The sequence below is a fragment of the Pelophylax lessonae genome, assembly GCF_965119305.1.
Source record: "Pelophylax lessonae genome assembly, chromosome: 4".
In the NCBI taxonomy this organism is placed as follows: Eukaryota; Metazoa; Chordata; class Amphibia; order Anura; family Ranidae; genus Pelophylax; species Pelophylax lessonae.
The window spans coordinates 564378923-564402385 of NC_138771.1; the positions used below are offsets into that span (position 1 = coordinate 564378923).

Consider the following 23463-nt stretch of genomic DNA (forward strand, 5'->3'; position numbering starts at 1 on the left):
TAATGGGCTAGTATGCGATGCATACTAGCTCATTATGCCTTTGTCTTGCAGGTTTTTTTTTATTTTTTTTTTAATAGGGTTTACAACCGCTTGAAGAAGCCACCTTTTAAACCAATTCCAGAAACTGTTAGTCCTTTGATTTGGAGGGTGGCTTCTTTGGTTACTATATCTTTGCCAAGAAGAATGTCTTGGCTGGCGGTTCTTTCATGCAAGGAGCTGTTCTTGGTCTTTCATCATTTTCAACAAGTTTTAAAGTCAGAAGGTTTATATATCTTAATGCATTCTTTGCATTAGGATAAAAAACTTGTGTGCAGCAGCCCCCCCCTCGGCCCCTCTAACACTTACCTGAGGTCCCTCCCTGTTCAGCGATGTCCAGGAGTGTCTCAGCCATCCAAGATTCTCTCTCCTGGTTGGCTAGCTGACTGTCTCAGCCAATCTGAGTGGAGGCGGGGCCAGGTCTGGGCTCCATGTATGAATGGACATGGGGAGCTGTCGGAGCACTGAACAGGAGGGAGGGGCCAGGAGAGCAGAATAGGGACCCGCGAAGAGGAGGATCTGGGCTGCTCTGTGCTACCCCACTGCACAGAGCAGGTAAGTAGAACATGTTTGTTTTTATAGGAAAAAAAAAAGACTTTACAATCACTTTAAGATTGTGTCCTCCATCTTTCTTGCCTAAAGTGGTTTTCTAGTTTCCACTGGAAATAGGACAGTGTCTTGCCTTTCTTTTTCCTAGTCCACAATTTTTCAAGAAAAGATTACTGCATGCTCTGGATATACAGGTGAATCTCCTAAAATTAGAATATCATCCAAAAGGTAATTTCAGTAATTCAATTCAAAGTGAAACTCCTATATGTTATATAAATGTTACACACAGAGTGATGTATTTCAAGCATTTTAATTTTGATAATTATGGCTTACAGCTAGTGAAAACTCAAAATTCACTATCTCAGAAAATAGAATGTTACATAAGATACTTGGTCGGGGCTCCTTTTGCATGAATTACTGCATCAATGTGGCACGGCATGGAGGCGATCAGCCTGTGGCACTGCTGAGGTGTTCTAGAAGCTAATCACCTCCATGCCATGCAGCATTAATGCAGTAATTCATGCAAAAGGAGCCCTGACTAAGTATAGAGTGCAAACTATACTGTACATGGATGTACTTTTCAGTAAGCCAACATTTCTTTATTAAAAATCGTATTTTTTTTTTATTGGTTGGTATTCTATTTTTTTGAGATACTGAATTTTGTGTTTTCACTACCTGTAAGCCATAATCCTCAAAATTAAAAATAAATTATTTGAAATGTTTCACTCTGTGTGTAACGTATCTATAGAAAATAGGAGTTTCACTTTTTGAATTGAATTACTGAAAAAAATTACCTTTTTGATCTTTACATTTTATGAGATGACCCTGTAATTCGGGCGGTTAAAGCGGTTGTATACTGAAAAAAAACAAACCCTGCAAGACAAAGGCATAATGAGCTAGTATGCATCGCATACTAGCTCATTATGAAATACTTACCTTAAAACGAAGCCCTGACGCGGACCTCCGGACACTGCTGTGGGAGCTGACATGCTCCCTCGGCGTCTCTTCCGGGTTCGGCGGCTCTGGCGCTGTGAGTGGCCGAAGCCGCGATGACGTCACTCCCGCGAATGTGCGCGGGAGTTTCACTTTTCGGCAAGTTCCCGGCAAGGAACTTTGAAGGTCCTTCAGTGCGCATGCGCCGCTATCGTCAGCAACTGCATGCAGGGCACATATCTCCTAAACCGTGCAGGTTTCGGAGATATTGTACCTACAGGTAAGCCTTACTATATAGGCTTACCTGTAGATAAAAGTTACAAAAATTAGTATACTACCGCTTTAAGGTTTACTTGAATTGTCAGCACAGGTCTGGAATCCTGGTGTGTGCTGCCAGAAGAGCTCTGGAAAGGCCGGCGACATCCAGGGCAACTATTTCTCATAGGATCCGCCAGTTAATCATGCATCTTGGGCTATCCACCATTAGGCGTCAGTGACTCAGGTTTGCAAGGTCACTACTTGGTCTTTGGTTCATACATTCGCAGTGTTTTTACCAGGTGCATGTCAAAACCTCAGAGGATACTGCCTTTTGCCTCAGCGCATTACAAACGGCAGAGCAGGTTCTTCTCTGGCATTTTCTGTGATGGTGTCTCCCTCCCCACAAGGGCATTGCTTTGGGACATCCCAAATAGTTGTGCTGTGTCCTGTGATTTACAATCAAGAAATGGATTTTACAGGTATGTAGGAAAATCCAATTTTCTTTGAGTACATCACAGGACATAGAGGTCCCTTTCCTTTTTGGGAATTTATTGCTTGCTACAAAATGGGGGTACTTCTGTGTAGGAGGGGTTATATGAGGGAGGACTTCCTGTTTGATTGATCTACCAGTGTACATTCACCTATAGGTGGCGCATAACCCAAAGAGTTATGAATATAATCTGCTCTGTGTTCTGTAATGTACTCCAAGAAATGGATTTTACAGGCAAGTATGTAGAAAATCCAATGCGTGAGAGTTAGATTAAAAATGAATTAGATTTAGGTTTAGATAGGTTTAACTTGGACTTCCATTTTAAAGAATCTTTACTTGCCGATGTCTTTGCACAGGAACAGACATTGACAACAAACTCTAATTATTTTTTTGATAGACCACAGCTCTGTTAACATTCCGCTCCCTACATACCGCTAGATGATCAAGTGTATGATTAGAGGTACATTAATGGCTCAAACCACACATCTGAAAAGAGATGTCATCTGCCATATCCACTTTGACATCCAAAAGTCAGAAAAAAATAAAACCTCACAATGTGTCCAAGCCTGGTCCTGAACAAATTACACTCCGTCACATTTGCTTCATGAATATGGCAACAAATGCGGCAGGTTCCTTGCCCACTCAATTCGTATTAAGCACACACGTAGATTTCCAAAATATTGACCCCTAACAGGGGCATGGTGCATGAAACCACAGATGTCACCACTGTGTATTTCACAATTCTAAAAGCCTCTGTGACATCCCCCCCCCACCCAGACTTGTTTCTTCCCAGATTATAAAAGCCTTTGTGACATTCCCTCCCACCCAGACTTGTTTCTTCCCAGATTATCAGGCCCATTTCCAACAGAACATAGACTATAGGCGTTGCAAAACTTCTTTAACTGAGGACAATACATCTCTCCAGTCGCTACTCTGGGTATTCATTCCACAATATCGTTGCTGCCCTCAGTGGAAAGCCTTGTGCATGATGGATTCACTAGAAATAGTTGACACAATTTAAAGAGATGCTTTCCCCCAACTTGGAAAGCATGTTCAGTGCAGTGTTCTGGCAAAGTCCCAGGAATTTATCATGTCCCTGATTCCTAAGGGCCAGAATGATGCAACCCAGATGCCCGAGCTATCGCCCGATATGATTAACGTAGATCTAAAAAATAAATGCCAGGATGATTAGATTAGTCATACATTGTCTCTTAATACATCTGGAACAGGTGTGCTTTGACTTTTGCATAGCCCAGGATAAGACAATTAAAACCCTTTCACTTATACATTAAACTTCCAGTCATAAACTGACAGGTCACATGACCAGGCTCTGACTTTTTTTCTAATACTGTCCTCTGTGGGCTTCAGAATGGAACACAGAGCACATTTGTTAAGTACATTGTTTGGGTTTACAAATGTGTTTTGAAATTAACTCAAAGATGTACTTTGGGGTTTAAATCTGTTTTAAGGTGAATATTACAGTAAAAACTGCAAATATGTGCTCACTGAAAACTTTTTATGCCTGTCGAGCTAAAATGGCCACACAGTGAGTGTAAAGCCCCTTTCACACTTGTGCGACCTGAAAGTTGTGCGAATTTTACTGGACTTTAAGCAATCCCTGCGTAATCTTGAGGTCCATGCACCTCAAAACGCATCAAAGTCAGACCAAAGTAGTGCATGGACTACTTTGAAGTCGTTGAGACTTGAAGTCGTACAGATATGAACAGTACTCATTTGGAAATCATGGAGTAGGATTTGTCATGCGACTTTGCAGTCCCAAGTTGCATGACAAGTCCCACAGGTGTGAAAGGGGCCTTAGAGTAAGTCAGCTGACTCATAAATGTGCAATATTAGGAGCAGTAAAGTATAAATATGGTGTGTCACTGAAACAGGGAGCACAGCCTTCATTATAACAGGTGTCTGCCCACATATACTGTACATATATATTTGAAAACCATAAATAGAAACATGCTTTGTAGCCGTAACTCCCATTGCGAAGATTTAGACTGATCTGTTTTCGATGTATGTAAAAATTGAACCACCTATACATTCCTTTCAGACAATAGCAAATGCCACTGTTTAAACTTTTGCCTAGGGAGTTCTGAGCATTTGGAGGAAGCTATATAGCAACCATACGTATGTACTCATCTTTCATTTTTCTTGTATCCTACCAGATTGCAGCACAAATCTGTCGCCAGGCAGGCCTGGTGAAGAAATCCAAGGATGTTATGGATTACAGTGAAGATAACTTTGCCATTGTTTTTGCTGCTATGGGGGTAAGCATTTGACAAAATGTAGTAAAGGGTCTGTAGTGTTTAATAGTGTAGTCTGTTAGTGCAGAGAACACTTGTGTAAAACTTCATTGTTGTCGACCACTGTTAAGTTAATTTTTAGATGAAATGAATGCTGCGCAGACTATTTACACTAAACTTGGTGCAATAAATTGTAGAGAACCAGTTTAAAACAAGTGAACATATTCACATGAGTTAAAACGTTTCACCAGATTGTGTTTGTTTTTTGTTTTTTTTTTAACCTCACACAAATTTTTGCTTTCAATGGTTGTAAACACACTTTAAAGACTTTTACCTATAGGTAAGCCTATATTAAGGCTTACCTATAGGTGCTATAAATATCTCCTAAACATGCACGGTTTAGGAGATATTTACAGTGCATGCAGCCGATGACGTCATTGGCGCATGCACTCTGAAGGAACGGCCACCCGTGCCGTTTCTTCAGAGCCCAGTGCCGTGAACGGCGGCTTCCTCGCGCATGCAGGGGAGTGATGTAATCGCGCCTCCGGCCAATCGGATGACCGGAGGACGCAATCCAGGAAGCAGGACTGCCGTACATTTCTGCCGTCCTGTCGGCACTGCGGGGCCTTCATTTTTAGGGAAGTACTTCATAATGAGCTAGTATGCGACGCATACTAGCCTATTATGCCTTTTGTCTTTACAGGTTTTGTTTTTTGTTTTTTACTTCCTCTTTTACAACTTTAGGAAAGAGAATAAGCGTCTTTCTAGATTATAGTGTTAATTGTTAGTGATTATTAAAAAAGAATAGCGCGCAAATGCAAAAGAAATTACTACCAAATCTGAAGAGAGTCCATAAATAAAAATGGGGGTTTGGTCCCACCATATGGCCATATCGTGCTCAAGCCCACTACTGCGTCAAAGTACCCCATTATCAGTGGGTCCTACACTATCCATTAAAAAAGAGATGTTAGTGATTATTCGAGGCAGATGCAAAAAAAAAAAAAACATTTAAGGCAGTTATGTATTAAATAAAAAATCAAGTGTATTTTAAATGTTGCAAGTTCAGGTGCCCTGAATCTATCAGCCTTCTGTAATCCTCTGTACAGCAGCACTTAGACTGGGAGAAGGCAGAAATAGTAGCCAGCCGGGATCTGTTGTGAGCATTTGCCAACAGAATACTTACAGGAGGACAGAGAGCTTCCTCAGTCTGCTGCTGTGCTTACTCATTGTGCGGTCACATGCTGAAGGCAAATTGATGACCTAAGCTATAGCTGCGGTAGAATAAAAGGGGGACTGTCAGCTTAGTTGTGCTGTCTGATTTAAAGGATACGTTTCCAGCAGGTGCAGCCTCTCCCCCCTTCCCTGAGTCACTGTCACAATTTGAAAAAATCGTGAGCATGTGGGGCTACTGTGAAAAAAAAATGCCTATAAGTACTTTCAGTCATTGCAGCCTGATGGCTTGTAGTTCTCTATGAACTGCGAGGATGCTGGGTGAGCGCTCTCAGTTGAGCTTCCTGGACTTCAGTAACTGCCTGCCTGTATCTTGAGGTACGGGCAGACAGTGTACCGACAGAATACAAGAGCCTGACTTTGCACCCATGATCTACTGATGCAATGCTTTACAGGCTCCTAAAAATACAATTATTAATGCACATTTTTTAACTGCAAAAAAGTGCATTTTTTTGTCCGAAAGTGAACTTATCCTTAAGATATTAGGATTGGCTGAAGAACACTACAAACACTTGGTGGTTGAGACCGCTCCCAAGTATATATTAAGTGGTTTGCCTGAATTTTAGCATTAACAACTTGAGGACATGGGCATGCTTCAAATGTTAAAAAGAAATTAATCTAATTTGGGCGTATCTATTAGAGGTGCATTTTTTGATACAGAAACCGAAAATGCAGGATGCACTTGGCCAAAAACCGAAAATGACAGTTTAAAAAATATATATATATTATGCAGTATCTCACAAAAGTGAGTACACCCCACACATTTTGGTAAATGTTTTTATTATCTTTTCATGTGACAACACTGAAGAAATGACACTTTGCTACAATGTATAGTAGTGAGTGTACAGCTTGTATAACAGTGTAAATTTGCTGTCCCCTCAAAATAACCCAACAAACAGCCATTAATGTCTTAAACGCTGGCAACAAATGTGAGTACACCCCTAAGTGAAAATGTCAAAACTGGGCCCCAAGTGTCAAAATCTTGTGTGGTCAGCATTATTTTCCAGCACTGCCTTAACCCTCTTGGGCAATGGAGTTCACCAGAGCTTCACAGGTTGCCACTGGAGTCCTCTTCCACTCAATGACATCATGACGGATGTTGAAGACCTTGCGCTCCTCCACCCTCCGTTTGAGGATGCCCCACAGATGCTCAATAGGGTTTAGGTCTGGAGACCTGCTTGGCCAATCCACCTGTACCCTCAGCTTCTTTAGCAAGGCAGTGGTCGTCTTGGAGGTGTGTTTGGGGTCATTATAATGTTTGAATACTGGCCTGCGGCCCTGTCTCCGAAGTGAAGGGATCATGGTCTGCTTCAGTATGTCACAGTACAGTACATGTTGGCATTCATGGTAACCTCAATGAACTATAGCGCCCCAGACAATGACACTCCCACCACCATGCTTGACTTTAGGCAAGATACTTGTCTTTGTACTCGCCTGGTTTGCTTGTATTCAGCAAACTGGTTGCAGGCTTTCTTGTGCATCATCTTTAGAATCTTCCTTCTGGGCCGACAGCCATGCTGACCAATTTGATTCAGTGTGCTGCATATGGTCTGAGCACTGACAGGCTGACCCCCCCCCCCCCCCCCCATGCCTTCAACCTCTGCAGCAATGCTGGCAGCACTCATACATCTATTTCCCAAAGACAACCTCTGGATATGATGCTGAGCACGTGCACTCAACTTTTGTCGACCATGGCGAGGCCTGTTCTGAGTGGAACCTGTCCTGTTAATCCGCTGTATGGTCTTGGCCACCATGCTGCAGCTGTTTCAGGGTCTTGGCAATCTTAAAGCCTAGGCCATCTTTATGTAGCGCAACATTTCTTTTTTTTTTTTTTCAGATCCTCAGTTCTTTTCCATGAGGTGCCATGTTGAACTTCCAGTGACCAGTATGAGAGAATGAGAGAGATAATAAATTGAACACACCTGCTCCCCATTCACACCTGAGACCTTGTAACACTAACGAGTCACATGACACCGGGGAGGGAAAATGACATATTGGGCCCAATTTGGACAATTTCACTTAGTGGTGTACTCACTTTTGTTGCCAGTAGTGTAGACATTAATGGCTGTGTTGAGTTATTTTGAGGGGGCAGCAAATTTGCATTTATACAAGCTGTACACTCACTACTTTACATTGTAGCAAAGTGTCATTTTTTCAGTGTTGTCACATGAAAAGATAGTTACAAAAATGTGAGCAGTGTACTCACTTTTGTGAGATAATGTGTGTGTGTGTGTGTGTCTGTGTATGTGTATATATATTTTTATATGTGTGTGTGTGTGTGTGTGTGTGTGTGTATATATATATATATATATATTTTTATATAAATCTATTTGACCTTTTTAGTATCCTGAATTTAAATGAATATGAATGTATTGGCACCTTTAGTGCAAGCAAAGCTCAAGAAAAATGTATCCCTTTAAATTCTATGTCTTCACGCTTCCATTGTGTTAAAATTCCTACTTGCTGCATTTTTGGTCAGTTAAAAAAAACCGCACCTCCCCATTGAAATGCATTAAAAAATGCAGCACCCATGTTACATGCTTCAATTGGTTTTTGAGTCACTTGACCTATTAAAAACACACCATAAGCACAGAAAAATGTGTGTTTTCGGCACCATTATCTGCACCTTTTTTTTTCTCTTGGTAAAATGCAGAGAACACCATTTTCGAACAATATGTTTTGGCTGCCGAAATTTCGGTACATCTCTAGTGTATGATGCCTTGCCCCACCACCTCCCTGCAGTTTTCGAGCAGCATGCAGTAGCCAGGAATTGGTCACACAGGAGCAGATCTTTCCAGCTATTGTGTTCTAACATCCTACAACTGTCTGAATAGTGACTGCCCCTCACTGCCTGCACTTTACTCCCAGCTGAAGGAAACAAGCACAGGCATGTTCGTGTATCTGCTACTGCAGCCATAAGTTTGTGCTTAACTCTTCACCCTCTGGATATACTACATCCAAACCGCTGAAGTGGTCATAGGTAGGTGGTAGTTATGGGGTTTTTATAATTTGAGTGTCTTCAAGTTAGTTAGTTTGGTTAAAGGAGAAGTATGGCCAGAGCTATTTTGACCTTATTTCTCCTGTGGGTCACAGGAGTGCTCTCTGTTCAGCACACCTGTACCCGGTTTCAGCTAAATTCCACTGTCGGCTGACATCACTGTGCCCGTCCAGGCTCTGTATTGATCCCGACTTTAATGATGGGATCCACCCAGATTCCCGACCAGCAGCTGGCATGCCAATGAGAGCCTGAGTCAGTCACAGCCCAGCACTCCAGTGAGGGGCAGAGCAGAGGGTCGGTGACTAACAGTCATTGGCTCACTGAGAACTGAGCGATCAGCGGTCTTTGATTGCTCAGTTTACTGTTGCTGTCTAGGCGTCGGATAACAGATGCATTGGTCCGCATTTTTAATTCTTTTGTTACCTTTTCTAAGTTCCAGTATTTTTTTTTTTTTAAGACTTTTTGACAAAGAAGCAAGAGAAAAATCAGTAAAGCATCCAACATGCTCAACATTAGCATAAAAAAAAAAAAAAAATAGCGAAAAGGTACAGAGTTTGGTACACAGACATAATGGTTAGTTATATTTGTATGAATTTAAGCTACCAATCGTAACAAAGATCAGTGACAAATCCCACTTTGAATTCAGTAAAACCCATCTGAATATATAGCAAGACAAAAAGAAACAAAGAAAGGGCGCATCGACCTAGCGCATTATCCTCAATAATAGGCTTTATTTATGCAACATGTAAAAAATGGCTACTCACAAACACCGATGTAAAAATGATCATAACAGGCTCGATTGCTCCAGTGTCAGGAATAGTCCATATGAAAGTCCATAGTCCATAATCCAATAAGATGACGGCTACAACCAATACATGGATATATTCCCCTATGCAAACAAAGAACAACAAATAGTACTTTCCTTACATGTAAGTAGTGGTGAAGGTGGAGGTTAACCTGACATCCCACACCTTGTCATATTTATTGGGACAGCTCCTGAGTTAAAAAATAATTGTCCTGGTTGTTTTTAAGGGATGGACATTCCCAAAGGATTGTTTAGAATGGTAGCCTTTTCCTTACATCTGAAGCATAGGTGGAAGACTTGAGTAGGTTCGGGTGTAGTTTTTAAGGTTTATGTATTATCCCGACAGTAATCTGAAGCCCCTTTCACAGTAGTTTATTCTATCCTATGCTGCATCTGTATACAACCAGCAACATTAAGATTGTTGAAGTGATAGGATCATAAGTAAATTCGTAGTGAATTTAAAATTGGTCTTAAAACTGATAGTCTTTCCTACCAGCAGATGAATAAAGCTTCTAAATCTGCTGGTTTGTGGCACTCCCATATCCTTGATGTTCCAGCATGCTTTTTGCCAATTTCCCATTTCTTAATGATTTATTTTATTTATGTACGTCTTCTATAGTCACATTTATGTATTTTTTATCTAAGGTAAACATGGAGACAGCTCGCTTCTTTAAGTCAGATTTCGAGGAGAACGGATCAATGGACAACGTGTGTCTCTTCTTGAACTTGGCCAATGATCCTACGTAAGTGTGCTACCCAGTGCTGCTGGCAGGGAATGGGTGAGAAAGTAGGCCTCATTGTTGGCCGTAGTGTTTGCTGATGTACTGAGGTTAATAGGAAAAGGTCATGCAGTTCATATTGTGTGTTGCCCACAGCATTGAACGTATCATCACCCCTCGTCTTGCTCTCACCACTGCGGAGTTCCTGGCATATCAATGCGAGAAGCATGTGCTGGTCATTCTGACTGACATGAGCTCTTATGCTGAAGCCCTGAGAGAGGTAAGCTTTTCAAAAGAATTGTACTTGTATCCCACAAGTGTAAAGTTGTAAAGGGAGCAGGTTTTTTACCTTAATGCATTCTTTGCATGGCTCCTGTTATTGGTCCAGTGGTGTTTGGTTGGGATGGTAAATAAAGCTAGCCAATATATGAAGGTTTTATTTTTGGATCTGAAGTCAGTATATTCAGGGCGAGGTTTATCCTCCCACAATACAGCAGCATAAAATGATGACTTAAGCCCTGTACACACGTACCGATTGTCGGCCGAACGATTGGCCGTCTTTTGTCCAGTGTTATTGTGTTGGTTGAAAAGTGCTCAAGGCTGCACATGAATTTTGTCGGCCAACAACAACCAACTTCAGAAGTGATGTCATGTGATGGTTAACTTTCCGTGTGTTTTTTCTTCTCTGAGCATGCCCAGTCTTGCTCATCTGCTGTTTGTCAGCTGAAATCTGTACTGACTGACGAACAATCGGCCGTTCTTTGTTGGCCTACAAAAATTTTATAGCATGCACACCAGATTTTGTCGGCCGAAAAGTCGCAGTCGGTTGTCGGAAGCATCATACTAACAAGCTGACAATCGGCTGATTGGACGTTGGCCGAATATTTACGGCCCACAATCGGTACGTGTGTACGGGCCATTAGTTGCAAGGGAGGGTTTAACACATTGCAGCTTTTTGACTAGACATCTGACTAGTAAAATTAAGTGAAGCAAGCATATCTCCCTCACTGTTCCCTTTCAGTTGTAGCCTGGTGCCGGGGGGTCAGTTGTAAACTGAAATGTACACGTTTTTCTATTGAGAGAATTATTTGATTGTAATTAATATCCTTTAAGATTACCAGTGTGAAGTGATTTGTCTCATCCTAGTCCTAACATGGGATCCCGGATGTCACTAGAGCAACCAAAAACAATTTGCGTTCTCAAATGCTGTGGAGTTCTGACATTATATATCCGACATCCACCGTATTGTAATTAAATCATGCCAGTATAGCATGCTTTTAATACGGTGTTGGCAAAAATCCCCAAGTCACATTTACTCTGTCAGAAGGATGCAGCATGGGGTCCATGAGTTTCTCCAGACAGGTATAATTAGAAATTTAAGCACCATTCACTTATTGACTTAATTTTACTAAATGGCAATTCAGCAGGAGCCGTTTCTGGCAACAACAGAAGGGTATTGCATCTTAACTAATATTAGCCACTCTGAGATTGGAAGTTTGTATTGAAAATCTGCTGTTTTCGCTCTATCCACCAGGTGTCAGCAGCACGAGAAGAGGTCCCTGGTAGAAGAGGTTTTCCAGGTTACATGTACACTGACTTGGCCACAATCTATGAAAGAGCTGGACGTGTGGAGGGCAGGAATGGCTCTATTACACAAATCCCCATCCTTACTATGCCTAATGATGGTCAGTGTGTGCTATGCATATTAGAGCTTGGACTAGTTTTCAGAATATTGGAGACAGAATACACGAAAGAATATTGGAGCTACTGAATATCTGACATTGAATGTTTTGATTTTTGCAGACATCACCCATCCCATCCCTGATTTGACAGGATACATCACAGAAGGACAGATCTATGTAGACCGGCAACTACACAACAGACAGGTAAGCGGGGAAGTGGTAATGTCTCTTGATCTGTGTCTATTCCTACAGAGTAGTTGTTAACAAACTCTCATTGTTAGATTTATCCACCGATCAATGTACTGCCCTCACTCTCCCGTCTGATGAAGTCCGCCATTGGTGAAGGGATGACCAGAAAGGACCATTCAGATGTGTCCAACCAGCTGGTGAGTGATCCTCATGCCTCTTAATGTACTAGTTTGTCCTCACTGTGCAGCATGTGGCACGTGCCATTTATGGGGAGAATCTGTATAAAATATTTCAAGCTGAACACCTAAAATGATTTAACCTGTGTAATGGTCAGTAATAGATTCTAAGGGATTTTCCTCTTTATGTATTTGAGACCTATGATAAGCAGCAAGGTTCACCTCTCTTGCAAACGTGTTGTTTGGAAGAAAGCAAATCTGAAGATACACTCAGGGCTGGTTTACACAGATGCAGTCCACTGTTTTTATTCTGCATCAAAAATGTATGTACAGCATTTTCCATGTATTCCAGGGGCAGTGTGTTCCAGTGCAGTCAACAAATGCAGAACCTGCTCCATTTTTTATGGAATGCAGCAAAATGCATGTAAATGAACCGGAAGGCATACACACGCCCCAAAAATGCAACGCAAGCCATTTTGTCCTAAGGTATTTCAAAGGTTAGACGTTTTCTGGAATGCTGAATTCAAAGCTTAATTGAAAGCAATATGGTTACAGAGCTGTCATGCTGAAAAAAATCTAACCACAATTTTGAACCGGGTATCCCTTTGTGTAGTTTTTGACCTGCAAGTGGTGCTTTGTTGCTGAATCAAAAGAATGTATTTAAAGTGTCACTAAACCCTCCTATCCTTTTACAACTGTAGATGATGCCATCTTGCCCTCCGTTTAGATCTGCAGCTTGCCATAGTGCTGTACATGTGATCAGCTATGACACCAGCTATTTGAAAGTTGCTTGAGAGCTGACATAAGTACATGGTCAACTTGACAAAATATCACCAGAGGCATGCCCCAAATATTACTCTTTGGGAAATGGATTTTATTGATTATTTTAGTTCTGCTTTAAAGCGGCTCTAAATCCTCCTATCCATTACAGCTGAGAAAGCTACCATCTTGGCTTCTGTTTGAATTTTTGAATTACAGTTGTCATGGTGCTATGCATTTCACCAGCCATTTGATAGCTTGACAGTTTGGTTGAGAGCTCAAAGAACTGTGACCATTATCCAAGGGGTGCTTTAGCAGAACTAAAACCTCTTCTCCTTTTCAGCCAAGGAAGCTGAAACCTGGCCTCGGTTTGATCAGCAACTACCATAGTGCTGCACACGTGCGCTCAGTTATGACATCAGCCGTTTGACAGTTTTGTTGGGAGTAAAAGAATGTGTCTATTAGCATTTCTGGCATGCTGGGAATGTAACTGTTTTTTGAAACCGTTAAATTCATGGGTTTAGTTCCACTTTAAAGGCTCGTTCACACCATACATGCATGAAAACTGATGGTAAAATCATCATCTATTTCAAATCAGTTTTCATGCGCATCAGTTATGTGCCCTATTCACACCAATGTTGATGTCGTCAGTTTTTTTCCGTGCAGAAAAAAATCTGCATGTGATACCAGTGTTGTGGTTTTGTGCCCTTGCAAAACGCGTGCAGAGAAACTGACCTCTCTGAGGCTCGGTTTCCACTGTTGCGACTTGCTGTGCGACTTGACACATGTCAAGTCGCACAGCAAGTCATTCATTTCTATTTGGCCCGTTCTCACTGCCGCGACTTGAGTTGCGGCGACTTGAAAAGTAGTTCGTGCACTACTTTTGGGCCGACTTCAGTGCGACTTCCTTCTATAATGAGGGACAAGTCTCACTGAAAGCCGCGAACAAGTGAACACTACAGAGTCGCGCTAGAAGTAGCGCGACTCTGTAGCTGCAGCAGTGGAAACCGAGCCTAAAACATGGTGTGAATGAGGCCTAAATGTAACGGTTTTGAAAATCGTTAGTGTTGTCCTCCTCTGACATGAACAATTAATAAAGCACATATTTCTTTAGTATTTTTACTTTCCTCTATCCAGAGCACTGAGTGTAATTCTGCAGTCTAGTTCCTCTTCTCTCTGAAAGACTCCCTGCTTAAATTTTAAAGGCTGGTTTTCCCGACTTCAGGAGGATACAGGGGGACGAGGGTGGAGCACTCCTGCACACCGCATGTGGTTAAGGCCCCATTCACACTAGTGCGACTTGTCCTGCCATTTTGGACCGCAAAATCACATGACAAGTCGTTTTTCCATTATTTTCAATGAGCTCCATTCATATCAATGCGTTTTGAAGTGGCACCGACTTCAAAGTAGTTCCTGCACTACTTTGCCACGATTTTAATACGTTTTGAGGCATATAGCCTTGCCATTGCTTTCAAAATCGTGTCAAAATCGTGGTAAAATTGCGTCGCATAAGTGTGAAAGGGGCCTTACAGCCACAAGGGTGTCCCTTCCCTCCAATCATCTGAGGCTACATGGATCTCTCCTCACTGAGCAGACAAGGCGTGCAAATTCTGAACTTTGAACTGCAGAACGGGTACAACTTGTGTAGGAGGATCGGTTTAATTTAAGTGTATCACCTGAGGCTATTCCCTTTATGGGTATATGTAAGGGTTTATCTCCACTTTTAAATCAATGAGTTTCGTTCCGTTTTAAGTTCTAGTTGTGGATAAAATAAGGGACGGTTAGAACCCCCATCACCTTTTTTAATGCTGTCTGTATTCCCACTGGGAAAGTTCAGTCTATGTCCTGATAACTATTATCATTGGAACTGTAAGTGTGGAATTCTCTAAATTTTTAGTCCTCTCAGGAACAGGAATTTTAGGTAATCAAGTGACAACTGTCTGAGAATTTCTCTTTAGAGAGATTTCTCCACTTCTGTCTGACCTTTTAACGTTGAGGGAAAATCTCCGAAATTAGGACACACAACAAAAAATACTTGAGGTGGTTTTACCTATTTCTTACTCAAGACTAAAGAGGTTTTTAACTTTAGGTTCACTTAAGCTTTGTGTTTACAATTGCTGAAGCAATGCCTGACCTACTTCCCACTGGCTATATGGTATGTTGGAGACCCTGCTGCCACCCCATATACGTGGGAGCTAAGCTGCCATGCAGATCTGTTTACAGTAGAATGGCTTTATTTTCAAAATTTTGAGCTGCTAGTTTGCTGCAGACTGTGCCGACAAGTTTCCTTTTCTTTTTCTTTTTTTCTGTCTAGTCCCAGGAGTAAGGACCCAGTTCCTTGCTGGGATCTTTGGTCCTGGCATTTTTTTTTTTTTTTCTTTTTAGATAGATTTTTTTCTAATTTTTCCTGCAAGATCTACAATCAACTGCCGGACTGGGCAATGGGCTGGATCATCTAGATCCAGCGGTACCCCTAGTCTGGCCAGCGAGCGCGTGCAGACCTCAGCTCCGCACTAGGTCAGCCGTGACATAGCCCCACCTGACAGGGGCTGGCCTGCGAGTTAAAGGCCTTGCGAGGTCACATGCGACTGGGTTTTTGGCCTGTGTCGCAGTGTACCTCCTGGCCTGACAGCCTCTTCATTTATTAAAGATGGAGAGGAGTTTCTGTCTGGAGCAGTGCCTGCCTGTTTCCTGATATGTAGCTGCCCCCCCCCCACCTCCTGAAAGGTTTTGGGGTGGATGTGGACCCCTCCATGGAATGGTCGGACCCCTGGGTTCCCCTCCTTCCTGTTCGGCACCCCCCCCCCCTTCTGTGCCTGCTGGTCCCTGTGGGCCTTCTAGCTCCCTCATGTAATTCTTCTGACACTGCTTGTAACAAAACAGAGTGCCTATAGCAGAGAGGGGAGGGGAGTATACCCCCTGGGACTGCCCAAAGGGGTTGTCAGTCTTTTTTTTTTTTTTTCTGCCTAGTGTCTCCCTCCTGTAGGGGACAATATAACCCAATGGTTAGGAAGATCAGGAGCTGTCTGTCCATGAACATTAGAGAAATGGATTTTACGGTAAGACAAACATCCCAGGTTTCTTGTGCCAAGGCTTTATTGGGCTCATCTTATCTGGCTTCGGGTATGACCCATACACATTTGTACCCTGCAAGCAAGTAAAATGCACAATTTTCCTCCTCATATATGATGATCAGATAAACTGTCTATTTGCTTGAGAACAAAAGCTTAAGAAAAGCTGAAACCATACGGAGTTGTATCTTACAGCATTATCCCAGCACATAGCAGTCTGGGAGATCTTGTAGATCGTACAATGTGTAGAAGTATTGGTAGAAATTCAGTCACTTTTCTGCATCCCCACTTTGTTTATACTTTGTACAGAGAACTGAGTGGTCACTTTTTTTGTCTCCTTAGTATGCCTGTTATGCGATCGGGAAAGATGTCCAAGCCATGAAGGCAGTAGTAGGTGAAGAAGCTTTGACCTCTGATGATCTTCTGTACCTAGAGTTCTTACAGAAGTTTGAGAGGAACTTCATAGCCCAAGGTAAGTGTGGACGTCCAAGATTAGTTGTGCTGGGTCTTGTAGTACAGATTAGTTTCTTTTGCAGCTAGCTAAGCTGGTTTTCCTGATTTGGCCACCGGGTGGCATGGGAAAGAAGAGTCAACAGTGTTCTCTTCAAGAGATGTTACTATTATGTAGACAAACTTGCTAGTTATATTTGTGGTGTTCACTGATAAGGAAATAGACAACCTCTGCCCATGGTGAAAGTTTTATTTGAAAAAAAAAAAGTTTAGGAAGTATACCGATTAGCCAATCCTTATACATGGCAAGTGTACTGAGGATCTGACCTCTTGATCAAACAGGAGGATTTTACACCCCAGTCCTGGACAGTTGCCATATAGAACCATCCCAAACAAACATTTTGCAAAAATGCACAAACTGCACATTAAAGCAGAGCTCCACTCATAAGTGAAAGCTCAAATTGTTCTCACGCCCCCCCCCCCTCCCCCAAATGCCGCATTTAGCACTTTTTAGGGGGGAAGCAGGTACCTGTCCCTCCTTCCCCTTCTGGAAGTGAAGAAATGTCATCAGCACACCAAGGATTCCTCAAAAGGGTCCAAAAACTTTAAGCCGTGGTCACATAATATATAGTAATGTTGCAGGGCCCCTTCGTCAGGCAAGTGTCACTTGCCTGACGAAGGGGCCCTGTCTGGCTCCAATATGTTGCTGTGTATTATGTGACCATGGGAAAAAGTTTTTGGACCCTTTTGAGGGATCCTTGGTGTGCTGATGACATTTCTTCACTTTGAGCATCCACAGTCTCCAACCTATGGTCATTACAGCACCCAGCATCATTGAACAGCCGGTTATCTTGAATGGATGCGTGGGGAATATTGTGTTCCCTCTGCCTTCTGGGACACACAGGTCCCAGAAGATGGCAGGACCATTCAGAAAGCGAAGCGCGACCTGCGCAGTAGGAAACCAGCTGGCTTAACTGCCGATTCCTCTTTGTGAAGATGCTGACACCTACACCCAAAGCTGATTGAAGAATTGGCTCGGGGTGCTGACATGGCTGGATCCCTGGACAGGTGAGTCCTTATATTAAGTCAGCAGCTAACAGTGTTAATTTTCTTTCCCAGACTGGAGCTCCTCTTCACATTTTTTTTTTTTTTTTTACAAGAGCCATTCATTTGTTATCTCGAGCACACCCTATCAGTTTGAACAAACTCCAGATTCCCAAATATTGTAGAACAAGAAGACCATCACTGTTCCACAAGAACAGCCATCTGTAAAAACATTTTTCTGCAAATCCATTCTAGCAAGCGAACTTGTTATAAGAACCTGACAGCATTTATGCATTTTGTATTTACTCATTTGCAAAGCATATAATCATTTTTTGTTTTATAAAATGCATATAGACTGTATACTTGTATACGGGGTTACATGAATCTTTCTTATCCAGTCTTTTTTTTGTATCATTTGCTGTGTAACTGAGTACTTTTTTAAACGTGGCTTACATACACAACACATTTTACACTGCCAGTGGAAGAATACATTTACTAGCTAAAAAAATGCAGAGGTTTGTGGTAGTTTTATAATACGTACATTGCCATTCCTGTAGTCAGGTAGACACAAGATTCCACACACAAGTAGTAAGACTTTTAGGGGGGGGGGGGGACTATTTCTGGGGAAAAGTGTGTAGTGCATATATATAGCAAGCTGTCATCCTCCAGGCACGAGCTAGAAAATTATCCAGTTATCCTTTTATTTTCCTGATCTCTTCAGTTGGGTACAGATTCACCCTTTTTTTTCGTCACTCTTTACTGAGTGCAAATGATGAATAAAGCGCAGTGAGTTTGCTGGTGATTCTCATTTTGGTTGACTGATGGCATTTGTATCTGCACTGACTAATGTAAAATGTTTAGGTGTGACTTTCCACAATCACAGATGAAGTGTGCACAACTTTTCTAGAATGTCAGGGAGGGGACTGTACATCGGACCAGAGTAAACAAATTGTCTGTGGATTCTAATGGCAGGGCTATAAAGGTGTCTACATTTTTAACCTTGAATTGCTGACTACGTTTTTAGAAGATCAGATATTTTAGAATATCAGATAGTTTTGAATGACTGGGTTAACCTGAGTGTCCTAAAGCAGACAGCCAGAATTTTCTATGCTGACCCTGCTTTTTAGGGTCATTACCCGTTCACAATGTGGCATTGTACACGGAGTTGCGCAGCTCGGCAATCAATCCCAGCATATGCCGGGATGAATGACCTCTTAAGTTACATCATTCTGGTGCAGCCTGATAGAAGGTCTCAAACCTAAAAACGGTGCAAAGAAGCTGGCAATAGAAGGGGAACTCACAGATGCTGCTGATAGAGATTTTATAGTTTTGCTTTTATCTGCAAAAGGGTTACATGGTAGTGTCAAAGTAAATCCAACATACCCCGGCCAACATGATTAATAATCTGATGACTGTTGCATATGCAGAGGTTACCAATGGTAAAAGCTACATTAGTAGATCCAGTGTTGTAAACAACTAAAGTTTCTATGCAGATCTTAATTTTTTTTTTTCCCCTGTAAAAGTCTAGTTTGGCCCTAATCCCTCCTATTGGACAATTCCTTGTCGCATTAAATGACCAGTAGCAAGGCTTGAAAAATGAACGGGTGGAGTCAATAGAACTTAAACAGCTTGTAAGGCTTTGTTCACATCCATGCATTTTTTAGTGCTGCTTTTTGCAGAAACGCGCTACAGTCCATTTAACATGGTTTCCTATGGGAAACGTTCACATCTACGCTTTTTTCAGCATGCATTGTTGAAGAGACTTAGCATTACTATTCTGAAATAGCACGATTCTTCTGAAATAAAAGAGCCACCTACTTGTAGTTTTCTACATTTTAGGTTAAGTTCCACTTTAGGTAATTTTCAGCCTGTGCTTTTTTCATATGCAAAACCACTTGCCAACCGCATTATAGCTGAATGGCGGCTACAGCGTGGCCGGTCAGTTCTAGGAGGGTGTTATGACATCCTCCATTGCTTATGCTCGCTGCAGCACACGGGCAGTGGGCTTTGCGATTGCGGTGTCCTTAGGACACAGCTGATCACGGTAAAGGGCCAGTCACAGCGAACCTTTACCATGTGATCAGCTGTGTCCAGTCACAGCTGATCACAATCTAAACACAAGCCAGTTATCAGCCGTTTGTGTGAAAAGGACATCTATACTAGGTATCGACTGATTATCGGCAAAGCCGATATATCGAGGGCCGATATGCACGTTCCCCAATATATCGGAATCGGCCACCAAGGTGGCTGATATTACTCATACTACAGAAAGTGCATGTACCAGAGTGATGCCTGCAGCTAGAGGCATCACCCAGGTACCGGCGTCCATAGCCAACGGTCGGCTGTCTTGTAATGACAACTGATGCGGCTGAGAAGACTCGGGCAACCAGCCTGCATGGCCGCCAAAGACCAGATCAAAGCCGCATTCTGCTCCGATTGGGTCTCCATGCAAAAACCCGAAAGTGATGTCATGACATCACTTCCGGGTACTGGCGCCAGATTTAAAAAATGACAGCATTCAAGACAGCCAAACTTGGCATTTTGAATGCTTTTAAAGAGGAAGTAAACCCTCTGCACGTTGTACCTGTAGGTAAGCCTACGATAAGGCTTACCTATAGGTACTGTAAATATCTCCTAAACATGTACCGGTTAGGAGATATTTACCTTAAATGCAGCCAGTGACATAACTGGCGCATGCGCTCTGAAGGAACGGCCGCTGGTGCCGTTCCTTCAAAGCCCCGTGCCCTGACTGTCTGCTCCCGCGCGCATGCGTAATCGCGGCTCCAGCCAGTCAGATGGCCGGATGCTGCAAACCCGGAAGAAGGGCGACATAACATGTCACCTATGAGAGAGGTGAGCGGTCGGCACTTCGGGGCTTCGTTTTAAGGTAAGTATTTCATAATGAGCTAGTATGCGATGCATACTAGCTCATTATGTGTTTGTCTTTCAAGTGTTTTTTTTTTTTTTCAAAAAAAGAATTCGGAGGTTTACAACTTCAAGTGCAGGGTTGGGGGTTTTTAGACCCCCCCCAGATCCCTCCACAAGAGTACCTGTCAAGTAAAAAAAAAATAGTTTTTTTAAATGTAGGCAAATACCGATATGCAATGACCAAAATATCGGTATCGGCAATGAAAAAACTATATTGGTCGATCCCTAATGTACACTGATAATCAGGGCACTGATTATCTGTGCTGCCGCCTCAACAGTGCCCATTAGTGAGAGAGAAAAATTACCGGTTTACAAAATTTTTCAACAAACTATGAATAACGTTTATTTAAACATTTTCAATCTTTTTTTCATTTAGCAAAAAATAAACCCAGTGTTGATTAAATACCACCTAAAGCATGGGTGTCCAACCTTTTGGCTTCTTGGGGCCACATTGAGTGTAAAGAAATTTTCTCGGGCCGCATATAAAAATATATACTATAGTTAAGGTATATAAGTAATAAAATGCCGCTGCGCCCTTCCCGCGCCGCCGCGCCCTTCCAGCGTCGCCGCGCCCCCCGTACTAATTTAGCACAACTAGAGGATTATCAAATGAAATGGAATCGGTATACAGAGGTTTACTTCTTCTGAGAGATAATAAAGGAACGCTCTAACCACCATGACCATGTCAGTGATTTGAAGTGTTAATGGTGGTAGGAGTCAGAAACACTGCACATGCTCGCAGACCCCCCCCCCCCCTGCCCCCTGCTTCCACGTTAGTTGGAAGCTGCTGTGGCTGTGCTCCCGACCTGACTTCCTTCCTCCCCAGCAACAAAAATTGTCAGGGGTCAGTGGGCCGCATTGCCTGTGGTTCTGGGCCGCAGGTTGGACAAGCCTGACCTAAAGAAAGCTCTTTGTGTGAAAACAGATAAAAATGTAATATGGGTACAGAGTAGCATGACCGTGCATTTGTCATTCAAAATGTGACCGAGCTGAAAACTAAAAGAATTGGTCTGGGCAGAAATGGGGTAAAAGTGCCCTGTAGGCAAGTGGTTAATCTGTATTGCCCAGGTGTAAGGTTTACCTTACAGCAGTAGGCCTGTTGAGTACAACTTGCATTACAATTGCCATCACATAACCACAATACAGTTAAGGAACATATTTCTTCAGTTTGCAGATTCAGTTTTGGTCTCCATGCATCTCCGGTGCAGACCATTTCATCTCGCTGTCACTATCTGACCATAGGGTTGCACACTGATATCATCATTTATAAAGCTTTGTTCTTCCCCACCTACTCTAGAGCTCTGTGCTGGTTGAACACAACTTTATAATTGACCTCTTCTGTGTGTGACTCTGTTTAAAATCTTTTTTATTGTCCAGATTTGTGACAAGTCTGTGTAAGCTGCCACAAAACCTAAAAATGCTGTCTGCCTAGCTGTCTTCAGTACTTTTATTTCCTGATTCAAAACAAGCATGCAGCAAAGGAAGTCAGAAGTCCTAATTTACTTTGTGTTTGGTCAGTCATCAATGAGGTATTAAACCATTGGATCTGCAATCTTCAAACAAATGGGCATGTTTGAGGAGAAATTCTTATATGCCAGATTGTGTAAGAATTCTCTATTGTAATACGGTAAGCACCGATGACAGTGAATGATGTAAATCTGTATCTGAAACCACATTTATCAAGGCTATTTATGTGTGTGGTAATATAGCAAGACATTCTATGCAACACAGAAGGAGTTAAATGGAGTTTGGCAGCGGGGTGGCTCCGGGTGGTCCTGAGCCGTCACCCGTTATCACTGCAGATCCTGCTGTTCAGCCCTCCTTTAAATAGCTTGCAAAGGACTGTCACATGGGGGATGTGTATGCGCGTGGGTGGCAGTCAGTTGCCAAGGCAACGAGTGGCTCGTTAAGGGATAATAGCAGCTTTGGTACACATGGATGGGAGCAGCAAGGGCACCAGGGGGGTCTGACGTGGACCACTATTAACCCCATACATCCTAAGTTATGGCACACAATTGATAGGTATTTTAATAGAGTAGGAGAGCAATGTCCTAACCAGCTGCCACATGGTGGCAGTAAATGGCAGTTTAAGAATGTTACACAACAGTCGTGTACGCTTTAATCTTTAGCCACAGTCTGATTCAATAAGTGACATTTCATGCAGGAGAATAACCAAGCAATTAACGTACAGTTGACTTCATAGACTAATGGTTCTGTCCTGTCTGCCGCTGACTTCCGGTGATGATCTTGACATTCTGACAGTTTTTCAGCATGCTTTTCACACCACTTCCTTGCTTCCTCAGGTCCATATGATAACCGCACGGTGTACGAGACGCTGGACATCGGCTGGCAGCTCCTTCGAATCTTCCCCAAAGAAATGCTCAAGAGAATCCCTGCAAGCACCTTGGCAGAATTCTACCCCCGAGACTCCTCCGCCAAGCACTGAGATCCACTCTTTCCCTCCCCTCCATCATTCTGCAGCCGCCCCACACCCCACAGTTTACAGTCTTTTGTGGACCCCCTTGAATGAGAAGGGCAGAAATGGTCTCTCAAAGTGCACCTGTCACCCATTTATTGTGGAAACAGTCATTTGTGGATAAACCAATATGCTGCTAGTTTCTAGCATACTGAATGGCTGTGTTCTTTGAAAAATCCCCAGAATGGCTGCCAACATGGGTGCCAGGTACACAACATGCGTTTGTAAAGTGGAAATGTTATTTAACATTATATTCTGTATTTCATTTTTTTTTTTTCTTTATGAAAATGCAGCACACTCAGTTTAATATAACCTTAGAGCCCAACTCCAGCTTACATAAAAAAAAAATGCACTGCAATTAAAAAAAAAAACAAATCTGCTCTTGCTGGAATACTCAACCTATCCTCAGTGCTGCTCC

General features: G+C 42.5%; 1 protein-coding gene across 1 annotated transcript in view; it reads left to right on the plus strand.

Moving 5' to 3' along the window:
- The window catches only part of ATP6V1B2 (ATPase H+ transporting V1 subunit B2), a 61675-nt gene extending 38474 nt beyond the window's left edge, over positions 1-23201 (plus strand). Inside the window, exons 7-14 of the mRNA XM_082254277.1 lie at positions 4441-4542; positions 10197-10294; positions 10427-10550; positions 11805-11955; positions 12074-12156; positions 12234-12338; positions 16490-16619; positions 22873-23201. Of these exons, the coding sequence (XP_082110403.1) occupies positions 4441-4542; positions 10197-10294; positions 10427-10550; positions 11805-11955; positions 12074-12156; positions 12234-12338; positions 16490-16619; positions 22873-23015 (936 nt within the window). The 3' untranslated portion in view covers positions 23016-23201. The remainder of the gene's footprint in view (positions 1-4440; positions 4543-10196; positions 10295-10426; positions 10551-11804; positions 11956-12073; positions 12157-12233; positions 12339-16489; positions 16620-22872) is intronic.
- Positions 23202-23463: the final 262 nt, after the last annotated feature.